Consider the following 22,048-nt stretch of genomic DNA (forward strand, 5'->3'; position numbering starts at 1 on the left):
CACAATAGAGAACTTAACTCTACGAGAAAACGCAGCTGTGTTATATCTGTTGACTCGGTTTACATAAACTTTCGGGGGGTTCAAGACATCATGTTCACCACCTGAAAAATAAATCCAACAGATATTAACAATGAGTAGTTTAAAGCTGGAAAACGCTACTACATCATATACAGTTAGTTTTTCGCTTATACTCTCGAAAAGTCCGTCTGTCTAGTCTACTGTTAGGTCTAGTTGTAGAGTCGGTCATAGTCTATCTAGTTTAGTGTTTAGAGTAATTTCTATTCATGTGGGGGATTGTTGGACCAATTTTATTATAAGCCCAATGGGTTGTGTAATAAATTGGTTGTGTGAATAGAAAATCATTTGCAAGCCTAATGGGCTGAGTAAAATATTGATTTTATGTGAATGATTATGGAGATTATTGGACTCATTTTGCAAGCTCAATGGGCTGAGTAATTTAATGGGTTAAGTTTTCAATAACTTTAGAAAAAAAAAAAAAGGAGCCAACTTGGTTTCCAAGTTTAGCTAACTTGGTGACCAAGTTTAATTCTCTATAAATACCACCATGATCTCTCCATAATCTTACATCTCAAAACTCACACAATCATCTCTCTAACTACCACTTTCTCTCACTATAAAAGAAAAAAAAAATACTCTTTAGATTTTATTCTTTAAAGTAAGTGTCTCGAGAGTATATCGTAGTAGTTAGTTCGTAGATTCTGTTTCGGGTGTTGCGAAACGGTCTCATCACGGTTGTATCCTGGGATTCAAAAATCGCATAAAACCGTCACACATTACGGGCGATTTATTGAGTTAAGGAAAGAGATCAAATCTCGACTCCGTGAATTCGTCTATTTCCTTACGATTTCTTAAACGTTGTAAGTCTTTATATTATCGTTTATATGCTTTTTGTTTCGTAATTTTCAATCAGGATTTTCGCGGTCCTACAATCCGTGAATTCGTCTATTTCCTTACGATTTCTTAAACGTTGTAAGTCTTTATATTATCGTTTATATGCTTTTTGTTTCGTAATTTTCAATCAGGATTTTCGCGGTCCTACAATCCGTGAATTCGTCTATTTCCTTACGATTTCTTAAACGTTGTAAGTCTTTATATTATCGTTTATATGCTTTTTGTTTCGTAATTTTCAATCAGGATTTTCGCGGTCCTACAATCCGTGAATTCGTCTATTTCCTTACGATTTCTTAAACGTTGTAAGTCTTTATATTATCGTTTATATGCTTTTTGTTTCGTAATTTTCAATCAGGATTTTCGCGGTCCTACAATCCGTGAATTCGTCTATTTCCTTACGATTTCTTAAACGTTGTAAGTCTTTATATTATCGTTTATATGCTTTTTGTTTCATAATTTTCAATCAGGATTTTCGCGATCCTACAATCTTAACTCAATAAATCGCCCGTAATGTGTGACGGTTTTATGCGATTTTTGAATCCCAGGATACAACCGTGATGAGACCGTTTCGCAACACCCGAAACAGAATCTACGAACTAACTACTACGATATACTCTCGAGACACTTACTTTACAGAATAAAATCTAAAGAGTATTTTTTTTCTTTTCTAGTGAGAGAAAGTGGTAGTTAGAGAGATGATTGTGTGAGTTGTGAGATGTAAGACTATGGAGAGATCATGGTGGTATTTATAGAGAATTAAACTTGGTCACCAAGCTAAACTTGGCCACCAAGTTGGCTTAACTTGGCCACCAAGTTGGCTTAACTTGGTCACCTAGGTGGCTAAACTTGGCCACCAAGTTGGCTAACTTGGTCACCAAGTTGGCTTCTTTTTTAAAAAAAAAAATTATTGAAACTTTAACCCATTAAATTTACTCAGCCCATTGAGCTTGTAAAATGAGTCCAATAATCGCCATAATCATTCACATAAAATCAATCTTTTACTCAGCCCATTAGGCTTGCAAAGGATTTTCTATTCACACAACCAATTTATTACACAGTCCATTGGGCTTATAATAAAATTGGTCCAACAGTTGCACCCTTCCACACCAATATTAATCTCCGCAGCTACTTCCTCTGCATTGATTCCTTCAACATGAACATGTGAATGTGAATCTCCATTTGGTGAACGAATCCTCTCCAATTCCATTGATACTTCTCTCATGCTTGGCCGACTCCTTCCGTTAAGATTCAGACACCTCCTTGCAAGTTGTGATGCTGCCATGACTTGCTCCTGATTGCAGTCATCTCTGATCTGAGGGTCAATAATGTCGACAACTCGATTCTCTTCCATTGCAAAAATGAAATAAGTTGCCAGTGTTCTGCTTTGTTGAAACCTCATTAACAAAATGGGCTTCTCTCTAGTGATAAGTTCCACGAGCACAACCCCGAAGCTATAGACATCACTTTTGTCAGTAAATTGGCTAGACTGGAAATATTCCGGATCCACATATCCAGCTGTACCTGAAACTATCGTAGTTAGATGGGTATGATCAACCGTTACCGACCTTGAAGTGCCAAAATCAGCCACTTTAGCTCGATATTTTTCGTCCAACATTATGTTTGTAGATTTGACATCTCTATGAAAAATTGGAGATGCGGCTGCTGAGTGGAGATATGAAAGAGCTCCAGCAATATCTATGACGATGCGCAAACGCATTTCCCAAGTAGTCATCGTGGACTCGTCAATCTCACAGTGAAGATGCTCAAAAAGGTTACCATTAGAAATAAACTCATAAACTAGAAGAGGCACTTCTGTCTCAAGGCAACAGCCTATGAGTTTCACGATGTTTCTGTGGTTGATCTGCGATAGAATGACAACTTCATTAATGAACTCTTCAATCTTGTCTTCATCCACAACCGTAGACTTTTTCACAGCTACGATTCTACCATCTACGAGCATTCCCTTATATACGGTACCTTGGCCACCTTGTTGAAGCACTCTAGTTGAACGAAGTTTTCAGTAGCTTTCTCTAACTCTTTCGAGGTGAATACTTTTGTCTTCTCTATGTTGTCTTCAGTTGCAGTCAACTGTTGTTTCAATAACAAACCTCCATTACGTTTGAATAACTTCTTTTTGCGGTTGATCTTCCTTTGCTTTTTAATAAATTTGTATAACCACAAAGTTACACCGGAAAACATCAGCACACCATAACCTACACATAGTCCTGCAAACCCACAAGAAATTTTGAAAAGCGTACTTAATTTGTGTACCACTCAGATACAACAAATAATATACAATAGATGATGTATCAATTTGGATATAAACTGGGTGATGACTTTACCTATAGTAATTGGCACAGTCTTGTTCTTCTTGACTACGCACTGGAAGTCTCCTGGAGTATTCACACAAGTGCCTCCTTGTCGCCTACAATACTTGATATTCGAGTCGAGTTGGCACTCATCGATATCTAGATGAACAACGTCATGAAACTGTAATTAAATCGATGATGAAGTCTCTTTTATATATATAGGTATTACTTTGATTGTATTCATCCATTATGATTTGCTACCACCTATATAGGACTTGTTAGGCTTACATGATATTTACATTACATAAAGGGAAAAGAAGAAATAATTACTAACATTTACATCCACCATAACATATGGGTTACCTGTGTAACCATCATTACATGCGCATTCTACATTGCTCTCCCATCATCTGTATTCGAGCATCCGCAAGGATTAATGCCATCGATATACTGAAGCATTTCATAATGTGCGCATCTCAAGGAGTTGACAAAGGAGAGATTCGTCATGGGAATGGCCCACCGTAGTTGGAGTATAACATATTGCCTATTATAAAACCATTGCGGATCAGTAAATTTGGCCACCGGGTATGCTGGTCGATCTCGATTTTTGACTGTTAAGAAAGCCACTCGACACCTTCTCTCTCTTGTTTTGTTACTCGAAAATTCCTCCATACTGATACCGACTATCTGTCCAATCCCACTAGGTGGGTCTGCTTGGCAGCATTTGTTACCACGGCAGCTGATATCATGATTCATCTTTTTTGGATCACAAGTCGAGATGCATCCCACCAATCTGGGCTCAAGATGTGTCAAGGTGGCCTTGTAGTGCCAGTAAAATTCAAAGGATCACCGAACTTTAGTTGATCGCTGTTGTTGGAACATCCCATGGAAGTTATGTTGGTTTTGATGCCAAGTGACCCATATATACTCCTTTCGCCTGAATATTCTGGATCCGGTAGAAGGATTTTGACAACTTCTTTGTTAATCTTTGGTAGATATGGGACAAGCTCTCCTGAAGTGAAATTGTTGCATTGAATTGCAAACCATTCGTTGAGGTAGCAACCCTTTCCGATCCCGAAAGGATACGGTATTGAGATGTTTCCACAGTGGCTCGGACAAGAAGATGTGGAAGCAGTGAGATCTGCTGAAACAAGAATCAAGACAAGTAGTAGTGAGAGATGAGACCAGAGTAGTAGTGCACACTTCATATTTATTTTGTTTTTTTTATTTTCTGTCTTCAAAGTTTGCTCTTGTTACCCAACGTTCACGGTACCTTTTAGGGTATATCGTCAATTGACTTGGGCTTAATTGTGAAAAGTCTTTTTGAAGATATAAAGTAATCAGTAAGGCCGTTAAAATACATTGTTTCAGCAAAAACGAATATAAAATACACATAATAAAAAATACAGTTATATAATTATATAGATCATGTGTAAACCAAATTTCGCACGTAACGCGGACTCCTAGTTAAATAATGAAAACAACAGTCGCTTAGGCCATCTGCATCGGGCGTGCCTTGGCATGTCTCTTCTTCTTTATTGGGTCGAAAATAATTCAAAATGAAATTAAAATGGGTGGGACGGGCCGTAAGTAAGGGACAATCGGGCTCGTCCCGAAGGAGACGTGACATCACGTTATTGGGCGATGGAAACGAAGAAGGGACGGTGGTTTCGGCTCATTCGCATTCGGGAAATTGAAATCGAAAATCGTAAAAGAAGAGCTCGATGGCGACGAACTGAAATCGAAGATCGATCCTTTCCAAACGAAAGCGACGACCTGGTCTCCTCATTCCACCTGCGTCTTCTCTCTTCCACTGGAGTCTCCGTCGGCGTGTCTTTGCAAATCGAAAGGTCGCAGCTTCCAATCGAGAGGTCGCAGCTTCGAAATCTCAATCCACTTCCGTTCGATTCCGGTCCTGTACGCAAGCTTATGGTGTTGGAGCTGATGCAGTGGACGAATATGTCCGAATGGGTGGAACAACTGCTCGACGATGTTTGCACAATTTTGCCGCCGGAATAATCCGCTTGTTTGGCGATGAATACCTAAGACGTCCCACACCGGAAGATCTGCAGAGACTACTATACTTTGGGGAGCAACGTGGGTTCCCAGGGATGATTGGAAGCATCGGCTGTATGCATTGAGAGTGGAAGAATTGCCCCACTGCTTGGAAAAGAATGTATTCACGAGGAACCGGAAAACCAACGATTGTCTTAGAGGCGGTGGCATCATATGACCTCTGGATATGTCACTCCTTTTTTGGAGCTCCAGGTACTATGAACGATCTTAATATTCTCGATCGATCACCCGTTTTTGATGACATTATTAACGGAATAGCACCACAAGTTAACTTCTATGTTAACAATCATCCGTACAATTTGGCTTATTATCTCACGGATGGTATTTATCCAAAATGGGCTACTTTTATTCAATCTATCCGACTACCACAAACTCATAAGCATTCTGTATTTGCTCAAACCCAAGAAGGTGTGCGAAAAGATGTCGAGCGTGCCTTCGGAGTCCTACAAGCTAGGTTTGCCATTGTTAGAAATCCATCTAACATATGGGATAAACGAAAAATAGGTAATATTATGAGAGCTTGTGTCATACTTCATAATATGATTGTCGAGGATGAACGATCGTCAAGAACTCAGTACAACATTGCTGAATTTCGAGAAAGAGAAGAGGCGGATACCTTTACCGTCAATAATCCGTCACCTCTCGGCACTCCACTTGAACGTCGGACGAACCTTCGGAATCTAGAAACCCATCAACGTTTAAAAAATGATTTGATTGAAAATATATGGAATAAATTTGGAAATCTTCCAAATAACATATAGTTTATAAGTTTCTATTTGTATTGGAGTAAATGTTTGTTTGTTTTTTTAAATTATGATTTTGTATTTTTTTTTTTAATTTCTGTAATTTTCTTAATGTTTCAATTTTAATGTTAAACTTTTATCATATAAGTTTTATTTAAAACTTCTTTACATATGTTATCACTTATTCAAATAAAAATATTAATTAAATAATAAACTAAGGGACAATCAAAGTCCCACTAATAATCCACTTAGTCCCTTAGCTTAAGTTCTTTAAGATAAAAATTTAAGTTTAATTAAAAATGCTAAGGGACTTGAAACACAGTCCCACCATTGTGGTTGCCCTAATTGAATATTCTACCTAACTCCATTAATGTGCGAGCTCTTACAGTACTGGTAAAGATTTTTTTTCTGATAAGAGAAGTAATTGCATTTACAACTACTTCCAACCAAGCGCGAGATGAAACTTTACTATTGTGGGCAATAAAGCAAACAACAACATTCTTGGGAATTATTTTTCTTGTGTGTGTGTCGATTAACAATGAGATGTATGTTGTGGGTCCACGTAGTCATGACATACAATCAAAATCAGTCTACCTCATTGACTAAAAGCTTTTCTTCTTGGTTAAAAAAAAAGACCTTTTTGAATTTCTACAATTCTATTTCTACCTAAAGTTTAGGATAGTTTTCATTTTCTCTAAATTTTTCAAAACTTAATTGTGACGTAGGAGTGATTGGCAGCTTCGCTTAACATGGATCGGTTATGAAACCAAAAACCTAAAGTATATAAATTAAAGTGTTATGGACCAAGTATTAATTTACAAAGGTATGGGATGTATTTCGAAAGAAGTTATAAATAGAGGGACTAGAATGTAAATTTGAAGACATACATCTCCTCTCTCAGATTAATAAACCCTAGTTTCCAATAAGCCTCTCCCGTCGAATCCGAACAAAAATCAATGGACGATGATGATAAAGTCTGCGGCGAATGCAAGTCAAACCCATGGAAATACAAATGCCCAGGATGCTCAATTCGATCGTGCGCCCTCCCTTGTGTCAAAGCTCACAAGAAGCGAACAGGCTGTACCGGAAAACGGAAACTCACTGACTTCGTTCCCCTCTCCAAGTTCGACGATAATCTCCTCCTCTCCGGTAATAATCACATTCAAAGTTTCTATCTTTGATTGTTAGTATTAAGGGTTGATGAAAGTTTTGATTTTTAGCTTTGTAATTATTATTAGCTTCCTCGTCTAATTGTTAATGAAAGTTTTGATTTTGTATTTTTATTGTTATTATTAGCTTTCTCGTCTAAGGGTTGATGAAAGTTTTGATTTTTTTTTTTAAATGCATAGATTACAATATGCTTGAGGAGACGAAGAGAGTGGCGGAGTCTGCTCTGAGAAGGAGACATCAGCTATGTAAAAACCCTCACTTTAGGCTTAGGCTACCCTATGATCTTCGGAGTCTTCAGGTTGCTGCTGCTGACCGCAAAACTAAGCTCTGGTTTCTCCCTAGTGGGATGTTGAAGAGGGATAAGAACCAGAGCCGTTACGATAACGGGTAGTGATTTTAGATTCTCTGAGATTGTAGCTTTAGATTATTAGTTTCTGAACCAATCTTGTTCTTGGTTTAGGAGAAAGTGCATTAATTGGACGATTGAGTGGCGGTTCCACTCTACAGATGTTGTTCTTGTTGATCATGGGTTAGTATCTTCTCTTTGACTGATAGTTTCATGTTTGTTTTTCCTCTATTTAACGATGTAACAATCCATCACAGTGTTGGTGAAGATACAAGCCTTTGCTCTGTGATTGAGAATCATCTTAAGCCAGGCCCTTGGATTCACAAGCTCAAGCCTTTTTGTGACGTGGATCTTGATTCTCTCAAGCTTTTTATACGCACATACCCCAAGGTTTTGGATTATTACCACATATTTGCGTTGTTGTGTTAGTGTTTTACCTTTTCTCTCCCTTGGTTGCAGGGTGCAAAGGTTCCTTTCAAGGAGCTGGACATCAAGGCTCCTTTGAGACAACAGCTTGCTCAAGTAACTATCTTAGAGTACCCGGTGATCCATGTTTATCTTCCTTCCCACAGCTACGACTTTGAAGTTATCAGAGACTTCGACAGTGAGAAAACGACACCTGAGCCTAAATACTATAGCCAGGCAGAAGGTGCAACCACGCGAGAAGAGGAAATAGAAGAAGATGACGACATTGACTCATTTGAGCCAGAGGTTCTTGATCTTATGAAACAGATTAATTCTAACCCGCGTCGGCAAGTCTCAGAGGTCAGCAAGGCTGAGGGTGGGGATGCCAAGAATGCACATCATGTTGATGATAACATGGAGCTGGAGTTTGAGCAAGGGTTAATAGACACATACGCTGATATTTTCCCGGAGTTGAACCCTGGTGACTATTTCAATTTCGAATGTGAGTTTGCAAAGGGGTTTGATTCAGATGAGGATTGCAATCTCCAGAGTCTAGCTGCTGCTGATTTGGACATTGATGGACTAGAGGAAGGGGAAATCGTTGAATAGATGGTCATCGTTCAATAATGTTCTCCCAGTGAAACATCTTTGGTCACCAAGGAACCTGAACTGAACTCCCTGGTTGAAGCACATTGGCTATTGTTTGTATCATTAAAAGCTTTTACCGAACTAGATAGCCAATCCTTTTGATTGCAGAACTAGTGGTCACTGGTCATGAACGTCTTTGGTTTGAGATCGGATCAACAGGTGTTTCTGTAGTCTAGTGTGTTTATTTAGTTATTACATTCGATATTATTTAGTTGATGCAAGAGAACGCCTTCTTAACTTGTTTATTCTCTTTTCATCCACAAACCAGTCTTGTAGTTTTTAAGACCGTTTACTTAGAATATGTACTGTCACTCTAACCTTGTATTCGATGCAGAGAATAACAAGGATGTATCAATATAACGAGCAACAAGCAAATACATTAAGGAAATATCTGCAATCTACATTACTACAAATAAATTCACACTAAAATCTTCTAAATATATACATTGGAAGATTCAGAATTCAAGGAAGCCCTCAACCTTTACTCGGTTCAATACAACTCAAACCACTACATGTAGACTTCTCCTAAAGACCCGAGATGCTCGATGTCCCTCAAGGCCAGGAAGATCCACTAAGAGTTGACCCGAGGAAAGTTTAATCTTTCCAAGCGCAGAACCATGAGCTCTCACTGCAGACGTACCTCTTAATGGTTAGAGGAATACTGACATCTCTGTAGAAGGGCTAAAAGGAAGAATCCTATCACCATATAGTTGGTGCAGTTTCACCAAGAGCCGTCCAGAATCAAGGTCATCTTTCCAAATCTGACCAAGGATTGCTTTCATGGTAATGGACCGGCCTTTGCCCCTTTCCTTCTCCTTTCCGTTTCTGCTTTCAGATTCATTACCATCAGAAGCTTGTTCTGATGAGGATGGTTGAACAGAGTTTTGTGGCGGATTGTAATTTCCCATCGGTTTATCTACATGCATTGGAGCTGGACCGGTGTGATCTTCCGGTCGTAACCCATCTGTAGTTATCATCAGTCTTTTATGGGGTGACTGGTTTTCTGAAGAATCAGCACTCAGCTTCCGTTTACCTGACATATTCATTAAGAGAAGAATAAAACGTTGGAAGTTGAAACAATTGTTTATCACCGAGTCATATAGGAACGTATATTGAGCCAACAATTGTAGTCTTCTATAAGCATGTGTCTGACGCACCAACAACCATGTTATGCAGAGAAAGTAAATTGGTTGACGCAACTTACGTGGCTCGGCACTGATTATTTTTCCCTTTCCCTTATGGAGGAAACTTGGTGAAGGGGATGGTAAATTTGGGAAGATTTTAAGCCGATCATGTATACACAAGCCTGCAGCACGCTGCGGAAAAAAAATTACAAGTCTCTATAAGGTTTGCCCATATATGAAATTACTGAGATTTTCTAAGCACTTTTTAGACGATGACTAGGACTAACCAGCAAGGCCCCGTACACACGCCAAGCTTCGTAGCTTTTCATTTGGTTCTTTTGCTTCTCAGCATCCAGTTCTGGTTCGAGAAGAGTCAGATACGGTTCGAGATTTGACAGAATAAGAACGCGTACCTACACAATAAAATGACATTCAGCTAACAGCGGAGTAGTACTGAGACTCTGTTTCTTTTTCTAGCACCGGTGACACTATTGTTCATGAAGGAGTAACATTGTTTTTAGGGGAAACTTATAGAACTAATCAAAACCTTGAAAATAGTAAAGTGATAGTAGTTAAAGTTAAATGAGACATCACAGTGCTAATAAACCAAGAAATAACATCTGAAAGTAGCATAAGAAGAATAAGGGAAGTACTTACAACATTATGCCCCAATGCTGATAATCCTTGAATTGCACCATAGTGCTGAGTCAAAGCTTTCTTTGGGTCCAAAAGTGCATTTACTAAAGTTTTCGTAAGACGAGACTGAAGGGTAATGTATGCGTTTCCAAACCTGGAACAGTTTATTCAAATCACAATTTTTAAGATTTTAGAACAAAATTAAGGTGAGATGAGTAATAAAGATTTTAGAGACAATGACCAAAACCATTCTAAATAGTGAAGAAAACTTTAGGAAGTTATTACTTACTGGTCTTTAATTCAGATCTTCCCATTTGATTTTTCAGTTCGATGATCCTCACAATTATCTAAAAACGAACAAAGAGTAACGAACCTTTTACATATCAGTCCAACCAGATTCGCTGTAAAATCTCGAAGCTCCCAATGGTTATCGGCAAATCTATTTCCAAGCTTTCTCGATACAAGGCATGTTACAATAGATGGCATCAACTGGTGCAGCTGCCACCAAAAGGAAAAGTTCACTTAGCTTCATGGTTATGAATCAACGCCTTAAAACCAACTTAGACTGAACATTATCCCAAGGCTGGATTTACATAAAAATGATCCCAAGTGAATATGAAATTATCTCAATACAGATCCAAGGAGAAATTTATAGTCATCCAGAGAAGTTAGTTGAACTTGCACAGCGTTATCGAAGTCAGACCAACACTCCCACTAACCATATATATGCATAGTACATAGCATGTCTAAAATGCTATTTGAAGAAACCCACGACAAAAACCTAACGAAGATGTAGCTACATGATTCTATAATAATTCTTAAGAAAGTGGTAAACGATAATCCAGAAAGCAACTTACATATGGTTCTATGTGTATATGTGGGTTTTGTAGAAGACTTCTAACAACGTGCATTAGATTAAACAGGAGTAGGAAGTCATTTAAACCACGTGATACCTGCACCAGTGGAGAAGATAATTATTATAATGTGCATCAAGTAATTGCGTGATCCTCGGTGGTGCAGTATGTTACCTCATCAGCAATGAAATTTGTAAAATATGGAACTAGAGGATGAAGTCCTGAGTCTGAAGCCAAGCTCACTAATGCTTTTTTAAACAGAGCAGGACTTGACTTGCTCATTGTAAGTTCAGCAATCTTTTGGAAGTATAACTGTAAAGAGAGAAAACAACACACATAAGTCTTATGCATGTAAGATACGACCCTGTGGTATATAGCCTGAACCATATACCTGAAGTTCCCTAGATAGTACATGCTTCACTGGTAGCCTAACGTCAATTAGAGGTACATCCTTTTGCTCATATATTTTGTTTTCCGCAGGTGCTCTGATGACTACAAACACCATAAACAAGTGAAAATATATTCACGATGGGGATAAACAAGGGCAGAAAGAACTTAATTCACCACTTAAACGTCACTGTACATTAATAATATTTGTTTCATGTCAATCACTTTAGTTAATGACTTTACAACGCCAACCCAGGACATAAAGTTGAGAGGCAAACCTTCTAAAGGAGCATTTTCTGGGATAGCTGGCTGCACTCCTTCAATAGCCAGCCAGTGGCAGACAACTTCAGTATTAAGGGGAGCTTTTGGTAGTGGGGCTTCAATCACCTAGAATCATGACATTTCTTGAAAATATTAGAATAATATAATGGAAACTGAATAAAAAATATATATCCCAGCTTTCCCAAGATCTCACATCTTTGAAATCCACCTCTCTGTCATCAGTATAGAACAAATCCTGATGCCCAATAGCCTTTCTAAATCGAAACGGTCCTCCTGAGGCAAAGCCATATGACGGCTGCAATAAATATAATCACTCTCAGATAGATATGCCACTGAACCAGTTAACTGCTATAGATGTATATTTGGAAGCAACGTTTAATTAATCGCTAAAGATCTTTCTCACTACTAGACAACTCCACCAAAAAAAAATATTCATATTATCCAAAGGAAGCTATCAAACATTCTACAGCTAATGCACTACACAAAACTCTAGATGGTGGGAATGAGCAACTGGTGTCTAGTTAGTACCTCAAGGTTCCTTAAGTTGAGAGCACCATCTACATCCGAAGCTGTTAAAGTCGTTCTCTTTGAGTGACGCATGCATTTGATAGCCTCCTGCAAAGAAATTCAAAAATATGAGGACCTGATTCCTTCACACAAATCAAGAACAACAAAGACATGACTAGAAAAAAAAGGTAACCTACCTGCATGATCTCACGAACACGATACTCAACATCAGGAGCAAGCATAAGCGCAGCCTCAGGTGACAAATTGGTAATCCCAATACTCTGTGCTGTAACCTCAATCGTTTCCTTCGGTACAATGCCCATCTTCTCTTCTCCGATTACACTATATTCGACCACAAAGAAGTATGAATTTTACTATGAAACAAACAACGAAGAACGCACAGATTCAATTTGTATAGTACCGTCTCGAGTGAGAAGATTAGCTCCAAAGATGATGGCGAACAAGCACCGATTCGGTTCACCTCGAGGATCCAGAAAACAAGCAGCTTGAATCAATCAAGATCGGGTCGGGTATTTAATTGAGGTTGGGTTCACCCGATTGGATAATATCGGGTTAGACTAGCTTTGGGCTATAACTAAATCTTCTATTGGGCCTTTCTAGCCCAATAAGGATCTTATATTAAATAACAAAATTCAACAAATCATTAGGACAATCAAACTCATCATTTTAAACATGTGTTACAGTTGTTAAACTTCAAAATTAGCATTGTATCAGGGTTATCACAGAGCAACAAGAAGAAGAAAAAGAAATGCATACAGTATTTGAACTTAATCAATTACAAGGAACAAACAGCCTTTGGCTTCATGACAAAACCGATGTGTAGACTTTTAGATTTAAGTCAAGAATCTACAGATAGAGTAAAAAAAACAATCGTTCTTTTGTTTCGATTAGCTTTGAATTGTTATTCTTTCAAGCTGCACCCTCAGGTGGTGGTGTCTTCAAAGCATTTTCTGTTGATGTTGTCTTGTTCTGCCTTGGGAATGGTCGTCTGAGGAACCTTGAGGTAGGCCAAGCTCGGGGTTTTATCCTCCCTAACAATAACTTCCATTCTCTCGGTTTTAACTGCCCAGCCAATCTCATTTGTTCTCTTTTGAACTTCCTGTTTGCATACCATATCCCTCCACGCCATCCCAACCCATACCTGGAAGAAAGAAAAAAACAGACGGTAAGACTATTAATAAGCACAGAACTTGTTGTGAGCCTAAGACGTGTAAACAACAAACCCGAGGATCAAAGTGGTTCCGGCGGTGGCAATTGTTGAAGTGAACCGGGAACCCACTGGATCAACAAGCTCCTTGAGTTCTCCTCGTTCCAATTCATGGGTGTGTTTCATCTGCCGTGAGAAGATATCAAAAGTTTCAATTGACAAACGAATAAGTCTATTTTCAAGAGTTTCCGCAGAAGAGAAGCTATAGGAATCCAAATATACAAGCGGCTGAACCCAATGCATCAATGTAATACATAGATATATCACTCATAGTTTCCAAATAACAACTAACAAGCCAGATAAGAGGCAAATATACAGTGATCATAAAAAAATAAGATGTTGATAGTATCCTAGTTGATCATAGAGACTAACCGCATTCTCAATCGATTCCAGCCTCTGATCGATCCTAGTTTCATTGTAGTGTCGTAATGAATAACCTGCACAATCATATTCATCATCCAATTGGTCAGTTACAAAGGTCACCTCGGTGAAAACAGAAACATATACATCAATGACGATACTCTTGCAACACTAAGTACAACACAAAAACAAAGCTCAAAGTAATGAACTTTGTTGTGGGCAGATGAGTTATCATTATCATAGAAGTATAAACATAATATTAGAGCGAAATGAAAGTCTCAAATAACCGTTGGAAGCTATATAATCCAGCAACTTCAACATCTAACAAGGGAGAGATGCAAAGTATAAACTAGAAACTTACCAATCCAAGCCGTAGCAACAGATGCAACAGAAGTCGCAACTGTAAACACGACCCTCTGCCTCTCGAGCAGATCCTATGAAAATGATAACGAAAGCCCATTAACAAGATGATGATACAATCGAAAACTCTAAACACAATTCTTCAAAAATCGATATGAATTGAATTGAAAATCAATAATCAATACAAAAAATGAACTTTTTACAGAAGAGGGAAAGGGGGAGGATGGATCACCTTCGTGGAGAGATACGAGTCTTGGAGAGCGACCAATGAGTTCTGGGCTCTCTTCTTAAGATGAGGCATAGCTGCCGAACCTAGAATCCATGCCCCTCGGCCTCTCAGCCGATTCATGGCTCCTTATGGAGAAACTCGGAGCGAGTTGACTCGGCGGTGTTGATTGAGATAACTCTGGATTTTGCCAACGCAAAATCGTCTGGGAGACAACAAGAGAACCCACCCAGGACGAAGCTTTACGCAGATTTTTTTTCTCCGACCAAAAGTCTTAAAAAAACAACCCTTTTCATTTCTATACTTGGAATGTTCGGTTCAAAATTAATAACCGTAAGGTTTGACCAAAAAAAAGAAGTTAATAACCATAAGACTAAAATCCAATGGTATATTCTATTTGCTTAACCATCCTTATTCAAAATTAGATTAATTTAAATTAGATAAAAAAAATAGATGTGCTATATTAAATTTTGGGTATTTATGGTTTTTTTTTTGTAACGGTGTCAAAATGAACTAGTTCGCTTAACCGAGCTCGGCTCATAGTGAACTTGAATCTTTTGTGAGCTAACTCAGTTCGGCTCATTTTTTATATGAGCTTCAATATGTAAACTCAAACTTAGATCATCTAGATCATGAGTTAAATAAGTTAACTCGATATCTGGTATAAAAGTAATAATTGTAGCTAATTATAAAATAAAATAAAATATGAAAATAATTTATATATTATTATTCAAAAATTAAATATTAAAAAAACAAAACATTAATATTAAATATTAAATAAATATTTTTATATGATATGATGAGTGATATAATTTATTTACATTTACGATATATGTTTAAAAATTGGTTTCGCATTTTAATTTTAGAAGATAAATATGATTAATCCAGAAATTATTTTTTTAACATAAGAAAAATAGAATATCCAACATATATATGTATATTATATATATATATAAAAAAAATTATATATAAATATGACCAAACTCATCAGTTGGTTCATGTTCATTAAATATCGTTCATATAATTCGTAATATCATTTAAGTTTATCATTAAACTCATTTTTTAAATACGCCTAAAAAAAAGAGTTCGTAATCATGAAAAGTTGAGCTAAGCCGAGTCAGTTGAACTATAGCTCATGAGTTATAGTTCATTTTGGGAAAATTGGCAAAAATATCATTTTCAAAGTACCACTTTTCATGTTTACACTAACCACTTTTACCCCCATCTTTAATGAAATGTAAAAGACATTTATAACCTTTTAATTTATTTTGACCAAAAAAAAACATATGGTTAACTAATCTAAACTTAAAACAGAACTTTAAACCCTAAATCATCAACTTTAAACCTTAAATCACGAAACATCAACTTTAAACCCTAAACCCCGAAACATCAATTATAAACCCTAAACCCTAAACCTTCAAATCTAAACCCTAAAACATCATCTTTAAACCCTAAACGTAAATCCTAAATCCTAAACCCTAAATCTAAACTTAAAACATCAATTTTAAACTCTAAATCATCAACTCTAAACCCTAAACCATGAAACATCAACTCTAAACCCTAAACCATGAAACATCAACTCTAAACCCTAAACTCTGAAACATCAACTTTAAACCCTAAACTCTAAACCTTCAAATCAAAACCCTAAAACATCAACTCTAAACCCTAAACGTAAATCCTAAACCCTAAACCCTAAACCCTATATTTTTTTGAAATTCAAACTCTAAACCCTAAAACCCTAAACGTTCAAATCTAAACACTAAAACATCAACTCTAAACCCTAAACGTAAATCCTAAACCATAAAACCCTAAACCTTCAAATCTAAACCCTAAAACATCAACTTTAGGATTCTAGGGTTTAGGGTTTAGTATTTAGGGTTTAGAGTTTAGGGTTTAGGGTTTTATGGTTTAGAGTTGAAGGTTTAGGGTTTAGGGTTTAGAGTTGATGTTTTTGGATTTAGGGTTTAGAGTTTACTTTTTAGGGTTCATGGTTTAGTGTTGATAGTTTATGGTTTAGTGTTGATGGTTTAGGGTTTAGAGTTGAAGTTTAAGGTTTAGAGTTTAGAGTTGATGCTTTAAGGTTTAGAGTTGAAGGTTTAGGGTTTAGAGTTGAGGTTTCGAAGTTTAGGGTTTAGAGTTAATGTTTAAGGATTTAGGGTTCGTATTTCAAAAAAAATAGGGTTTAGGATTGATGGTTTAAGGTTTAGGGTTCGTATTTAAAAAAAAAATAGGGTTTAGGATTGATGGTTTAGGGTTTAGAGTTGAGTTTTAGGGTTTTGGGTCTTAATTTCGAAATAGTATAATTCGAAAAAAAATTAAAAAAATTATTTTTTATTTTTTTAAAGTTTTTATTTATTTAAATATTTATTTATCATATATATAAAGAACAAAGACATAAGAATTTTTTTTGCCACTTATTAAAAAATATATTTTTGACAATATCTTTTTAGTGGTGGTAAAAATGAAAAGTGGCAGCATATGAAAATGGTAAAAATGTAATTTTTCCTTCGTTTTGACACCTTAGGTTTTTTTGGTCAATTAATAATAGCTGTGGGCCTGTGGCTATTAATTATCCCATGTAAAGTTTATTAAGAGATTCAAAAACCAAAAGAGAAGATCGAGAGGCACCACTGGTTTAGTCCTATATTGTTTTCAATTCATCCACAGCCAAAAGAAAATCAAAAAACAAAAGTGAGAAACACTTCCACCTCCACTCCTCATCCACAAACGTTAACAAAAATTGCAGAGAAAGGGATCATTGAGATCTTTGGAAGCCTGAGCGGGGAGATTCAGCCATATTGGTGATGATTCTGGAGGCTGTGATCATGAATTATGATCATGGTGATGACGAATTCTCAGAAATCTCCTTCCTTTGGGAGCTATTCAATTGTTTAGAATCACTCTCTGGTTTCTCAGTCTCTGTCATTTCCTTCCTCACATCAGGTTTGTCGTTAGACAAAGCCTTTGAACCAGAGCGGCTTGGCGATGGTGTGATACAATTGTTATATAATTCACTTTTCTCCTAGTTGTGACAAAATCAATTAGAGTTCAGTATACAATGTACCAAAAGAAAAGAAAAAAAAAAACATTTCAATCTCTGACTAGTCAAATTAAAGATCATATCAATTCAAATGCTTAGATATGATCTTGTTTTGATTCTGCAACCATAACTGCTGTTCTTGCAACACAGATCGCTCATGTACCCCTCCATTTTGTGAAACACTCTCTCCGAACCCAAAACTCTCAAACGTTGCAAATGGCTCACACTTGTCGGGCAAACTCCCTGTGGCCTTAAAAGTTGGGACAGACGAAGGCACAAAATCATCAGGAACGTTTCCCTGAAACTCCGTGAGAGCCAAGGCATTAAACGCGGTACTCATCAGTTCTCCACTTGTACCGACTTTAGCTAACGGCGCAGCTGGTTCCACCATGAATGGATTGTGTTGGTCCATGGTGGCTTGAAACGGCACCGGATCATCCAATCCGAACGGTACGATCGCCATTGAGTTAGTATCCTCTACTTGCGTAGTAACTGTTTCTTCCAGCGCAAGCAACCAGTTCCCTGAGTCTCTCTGATTCTTAGAGGTTGAAGGCTCTTCAGGAATCGTTTCAATGTTCTTCCTCGGTTCATCTCTCAACATCAAAGCCTCCCAAGGATCAGAAGCTTCCTCTTGCTTCTTCTTCTTCCTCTCCTTGTCATCCAACATCTTTAATGTGACACTGGAGGGAGTATTAGGAAGAGACTTAGTCGAAACCGTATCAAAGCTATTCCCATTAGGATCCTCTCTCCCTCCTCCGCAAGGCTCCGAGTGACAAGACATCGGAGGACTACTAGTCCCCGCATCCTCCAAAGAAGCACTCCGAAACGACCCGTAATCCGAACAACACCTCTCCGACAACGAGCTCGAAACCGTCGAAGGAGGAGGAGGAAGAAGAAGACTATTCGGCGAAGGATACATCCCCGCGTTGTTCCCCGGAAACGACGACTGGTCCTTCAAAAACTCCTGCAGCGTCTCCAGAAGCTCCATCGAGATCTTCTGAACGCTCGGATACTCCGACGTGCGCCCCACGCCGCTCGCTTTGCATAGCTCGTAGAATCCAATAAGCTCCTCGAACTGCTTCGAAGCTCTGACGGAGGCTTGAAACGCGTGGATGCAAGATTTGTACGGAAGGTGGAAGAAGCTGTCGAGGAGGAGAGCCAAACCGTCGGAGATGTCTCTGTAGAGATCGAAGCTCTCCTGCGCAACCGCGTAGAGAGACGTCTTCACGAGCCTGTTGGCCTTCGCGTCTCCCGTCGGACGCGTCGCGATGGCTCTGTCGAGCAGTCTCTGCCAGTACGTGATTTTGTCGAGGAGCGTCGCCGGTTTCATATCTCTAACGGCCGGTTCGTCGGTTTTATTTCTAATTCTCGGATTAAACCGGGATCTGATTCCGGTTTGGTTCTTGTTATTAGTAGTGTACCGTCTCTGTAACTTCCCGGTTAAGAAGCAGTCGAGCCTCTCGTCGAGGTAGAGCGCGTACGTGCGGACGAAGGCTGTGTAGTCCCAAGGTCGCGAGTTCGAATCGTCGCGGAAGGTGGAGAGGTTGAGGATTTTCGCGCCGCGTTTCATGGCGTGGAGGACTTCGCGAGGGAAGTAAGGGTCTCCGTCTTGGAAGATCCTGAGGACGAGGACCAGGGATTTTAGCGCGACGATCCAGCTCCGCGTCCGCCCGATGCGGCGTCCGATCGCCGCGGCACAGGCGGCGGCGTGGGATTTTTTGGAGGATATGATCGAGAGGATGTCGGAGACGAGACGGTCGTCGATCGGGACGTCTTCGTCGTGGCTCGTGGCTTTGAGGATGGCTACTTCGAGGGTGGTGAGGTCGCCGCCGCGGCCTCTGTTGGCTCCGTTGGTGACTTTGGCGAGGCTGATGCTCGTCTGGTCTTTAACCGCTCCTATCGCCTTTTTCAGCTTGCTCGGCATTGTCGTCGCGTTTTGAATTTTCACCCAATCGTCTTCTTCTTCCTCCTCTGTGTTTTCTCTCTCTCTAAGGAAAAAGTTTTGATCTTTTTTTTTGTTGTCTTCTAAATATAAAAGAGTGGAGGAGAGGATAAAATGGCGGGAGACTCTCTGGACCCTTTTAAGATATACGTTGACTAGATACCAGCGACTTCTGTTATTCACTCACGCGCGTTTGGAGCGCGTCGTTTATAACGATATTAACGAACAATGAGTTCTTTTTTTGTTTTCGTCAAAGTTTTTTTAAATTAGATAAATGGGCCAGACCCAGTAAACGGCCGAAGCCCGATTACAACAAAAGACGGCTGCAAGCCCAAAAGATTATGTGCTAAATGAAAAGGCTAAACGGGCCCTCGGCCCAAACTCAGAAGCCGCACAACCCAGTCGGATAGCGTGTCGAGGAGGCTGGCTCGACACGGGGAGAGATCTGCTCCATTAACGCGTCACGCGTCGGAACCGCCTCAACTTGACCGCCTCCGCCTCTACGTCGCCGGAACAACACAATCGAAATCCTCGTTCGTCGGAGCTCAGTAACCGACAAGCCTCCAACGAACCCATAGCCGTTCTTCACCGCACTGTCATCACGCCGGAGAGTTCCAACGAACCTCGTGATCTCCTCCGACTTTAAAAAACTTCAAACCCTAGACACTCGAACCAAGAACCATCGCTTTCTTTCCTTGAAAGTCGTCACCTCGCCGGAGAGCTTCATCGTCTACTGAGATCTCATCCGCAGTGACCCAACCCCAACTTGACGACAACCACGCCGAACTTGACACAAATCGAACCTAGTAACCTTAACCAACCCTATACACTCGAACCGAGAACCATCGCTTTCTTTCCTTGAAAGTCGTCACCTCGCCGGAGAGCTTCATCGTCTACTGAGATCTCATCCGCAGTGACCCAACCCCAACTTGACGACAACCACGCCGAACTTGACACAAATCGAACCTAGTAACCTTAACCCAAACAAACACCGGGTTCCTAAGCGGCAGCGCGGAGCTTTGCTAGCTTCCGCTCTCCGTAACCAAAAGCCGGCGAAGGCGAATCTGAAGGAGACTCCCTTCCCGGAAGCTAGAGCCGGCGGCGGTGGATCTGAGCAAGCCTCCACCTCCCGGAAAACACCACATCTAAACATGCAAGCCGCTCCCTCTCCACCGGGGACTTCCAGACGAACGCGTCGTTACTCCAAAACCGAGCCACCGTTAGGGATGGTAGCGGTACCAGAGCTCGGACAAGGCGGTCGTTGACAGGACGGCAAAGAAGGAGCGAAGGGGAGCCAATACGACGGACAAGAAATGACTCTGGCGCCGGCACGGACGCTCACGCGCCGGCTGAACGCCGGTCCCCAAAGTAGATCTAACTTCTCTCTTACTCTCTCTCTCTCTCCTCGGAAAGATTTTTTTGAAGAATTCTTTTCTTACGAACAATGAGTTCTTTAAAAAATTATTTTATATAGAATCAAAATCAACTGAAAATGTGATGTTAGGAGTTTTCAAGGCTCCTAAGACAAATGTTGTAGTATAGTGAATGTCGAACCAGTTCTGAGGGATATCAAAGCACCGAGAATGCAAGTACTCACTTAATCTAAGTGCAACCAATGATTTAGATGAGTTTTAAACTACTACTAATACTAGAAAGCAATTACAGAATGATACTTTCTTGACTAAGGGAAAAGGGAACTCATGGGTATAGAGATTNNTACAAAAGGTACTTAAAACATAGGTTTTGAAAAGTATAAACGTGCATAATGAAATGACCAAAATGCCCTTGAGAAAACATAAATTCGGTCAAACAAATAGACGTGGAGCGACCTCGGCACGTCGCTGCGAGAGGTCGCTCCCAGGTCGTTTCTTCGCGAGCGACCTGGCTGTGTCGCTCCGAAGACGTCGCTCCCGGGTCGTCTCCTCGCGAACGACCTGGCTATGTCGCTCTGAAGACGTCGCTCCCGGGTCGTCTCCTCGCGAGCGACCTGGTTGTGTCGCTCTGAAGACGTCGCTCCCGGCTTCGTTTTGTGTCGTCTCGCCATGGAGACGCGAGCGACCTCGTAGCGTCGCTCTGGCCAGGTCGCTCCGGGATGTGTGTCACAGCGACTTGGGAAAGTCGCTCCGGGAAGTCGCTCCAGGCAGTGCTCGTCCAAAGATCACTCTAATTACCTCCTTTGAGCTCCAAATGCACCCAAATATCTCCAGGAACTCCATGTGGTACTCCAATACCTAATAGAGACATATGTATGCAAAATGCAACCTAGACATGGCTAAACCCTAATCTATATGATAAAAATGCACATGAATAAATGGATAAGACAATGTAAACATGCAAGATATCAACCCCCCCAAAATTTTTCTTTTACTTGTCCTCAGGTGAACTTTCTAGAACTCATAGGGAGAGAGGTTTGAAGGTGGGAGCTCATAGCCAAAAGAAACACACAAAGCACTCAAATCAACATCTAAATTCAGCATTAGTACACCATCTCTT

The 22,048-nt window shown here is 39.7% G+C and overlaps 4 protein-coding genes and 1 pseudogene across 4 annotated transcripts; 1 reads left to right on the top strand and 4 right to left on the bottom strand.

Annotated features, from left to right (window-relative positions):
* Positions 1–1,942: 1,942 nt before the first annotated feature.
* On the bottom strand, positions 1,943–4,429 carry LOC106308371 (annotated as a pseudogene).
* A 2,545-nt stretch (positions 4,430–6,974) lies between these two features.
* Positions 6,975–8,849, top strand: LOC106312370 (putative box C/D snoRNA protein SPCC613.07; the record flags this gene model as incomplete). Its single annotated transcript, XM_013749869.1, is given in 5 exon segments — positions 6,975–7,189; positions 7,390–7,597; positions 7,671–7,739; positions 7,814–7,946; positions 8,016–8,849. Coding segments are annotated over 5 exon segments (1,180 nt in total), but the record flags the coding sequence as incomplete, so codon positions are not given.
* A 117-nt stretch (positions 8,850–8,966) lies between these two features.
* Positions 8,967–12,913, bottom strand: LOC106312369 (transcription initiation factor TFIID subunit 6-like). The gene is made up of 13 exons (XM_013749868.1): positions 12,821–12,913; positions 12,597–12,741; positions 12,421–12,507; positions 12,086–12,187; positions 11,889–11,997; positions 11,615–11,715; positions 11,398–11,535; positions 11,227–11,322; positions 10,743–10,867; positions 10,391–10,523; positions 10,021–10,146; positions 9,814–9,925; positions 8,967–9,642 (listed from the first exon to the last, which is right to left on the bottom strand). Exons 2-13 carry the CDS (start codon positions 12,720–12,722, stop codon positions 9,260–9,262), a joined length of 1,638 nt encoding a protein of 545 aa, XP_013605322.1. The 5' UTR covers positions 12,723–12,741; positions 12,821–12,913; the 3' UTR covers positions 8,967–9,259.
* Positions 12,914–13,148: 235 nt separating this feature from the next.
* On the bottom strand, positions 13,149–14,842 carry LOC106309829. The gene is made up of 5 exons (XM_013746964.1): positions 14,580–14,842; positions 14,349–14,421; positions 14,000–14,064; positions 13,644–13,753; positions 13,149–13,561 (listed from the first exon to the last, which is right to left on the bottom strand). Exons 1-5 carry the CDS (start codon positions 14,694–14,696, stop codon positions 13,330–13,332), a joined length of 597 nt encoding a protein of 198 aa, XP_013602418.1. The 5' UTR covers positions 14,697–14,842; the 3' UTR covers positions 13,149–13,329.
* A 2,361-nt stretch (positions 14,843–17,203) lies between these two features.
* On the bottom strand, positions 17,204–19,583 carry LOC106310916 (clathrin coat assembly protein AP180-like). Its single transcript, XM_013748140.1, has one exon. The coding sequence runs from the start codon at positions 19,535–19,537 to the stop codon at positions 17,696–17,698; it is 1,842 nt and encodes a 613-aa protein (XP_013603594.1). The 5' UTR covers positions 19,538–19,583; the 3' UTR covers positions 17,204–17,695.
* Between the last annotated feature and the right edge of the window lie 2,465 nt (positions 19,584–22,048).

Source organism: Brassica oleracea, chromosome C8 (assembly GCF_000695525.1).
Source record: "Brassica oleracea var. oleracea cultivar TO1000 chromosome C8, BOL, whole genome shotgun sequence".
Lineage (NCBI taxonomy): Eukaryota > Viridiplantae > Streptophyta > Magnoliopsida > Brassicales > Brassicaceae > Brassica > Brassica oleracea.

Excerpts from the sequence above, each read along its gene's own strand:
- LOC106310916 (XM_013748140.1), bottom strand. The coding sequence starts at position 19,537 with ATGCCGAGCAAGCTGAAAAAGGCGATAGGAGCGGTTAAAGACCAGACG.
- LOC106312369 (XM_013749868.1), bottom strand. The coding sequence starts at position 12,722 with ATGGGCATTGTACCGAAGGAAACGATTGAGGTTACAGCACAGAGTATT. Across the intron at positions 11,716-11,888 it reads AGAAAATGCTCCTTTAGAAG|TCATCAGAGCACCTGCGGAA; the intron begins GTTTGCCTCTCA and ends TGGTGTTTGTAG. Across the intron at positions 9,926-10,020 it reads GTGTGTACGGGGCCTTGCTG|CGTGCTGCAGGCTTGTGTAT; the intron begins GTTAGTCCTAGT and ends TTTTTTCCGCAG.
- LOC106309829 (XM_013746964.1), bottom strand. The coding sequence starts at position 14,696 with ATGAATCGGCTGAGAGGCCGAGGGGCATGGATTCTAGGTTCGGCAGCT. Across the intron at positions 14,422-14,579 it reads ACTCGTATCTCTCCACGAAG|GATCTGCTCGAGAGGCAGAG; the intron begins GTGATCCATCCT and ends TCATTTTCATAG. Across the intron at positions 13,562-13,643 it reads GGAACCACTTTGATCCTCGG|GTATGGGTTGGGATGGCGTG; the intron begins GTTTGTTGTTTA and ends TCTTTCTTCCAG.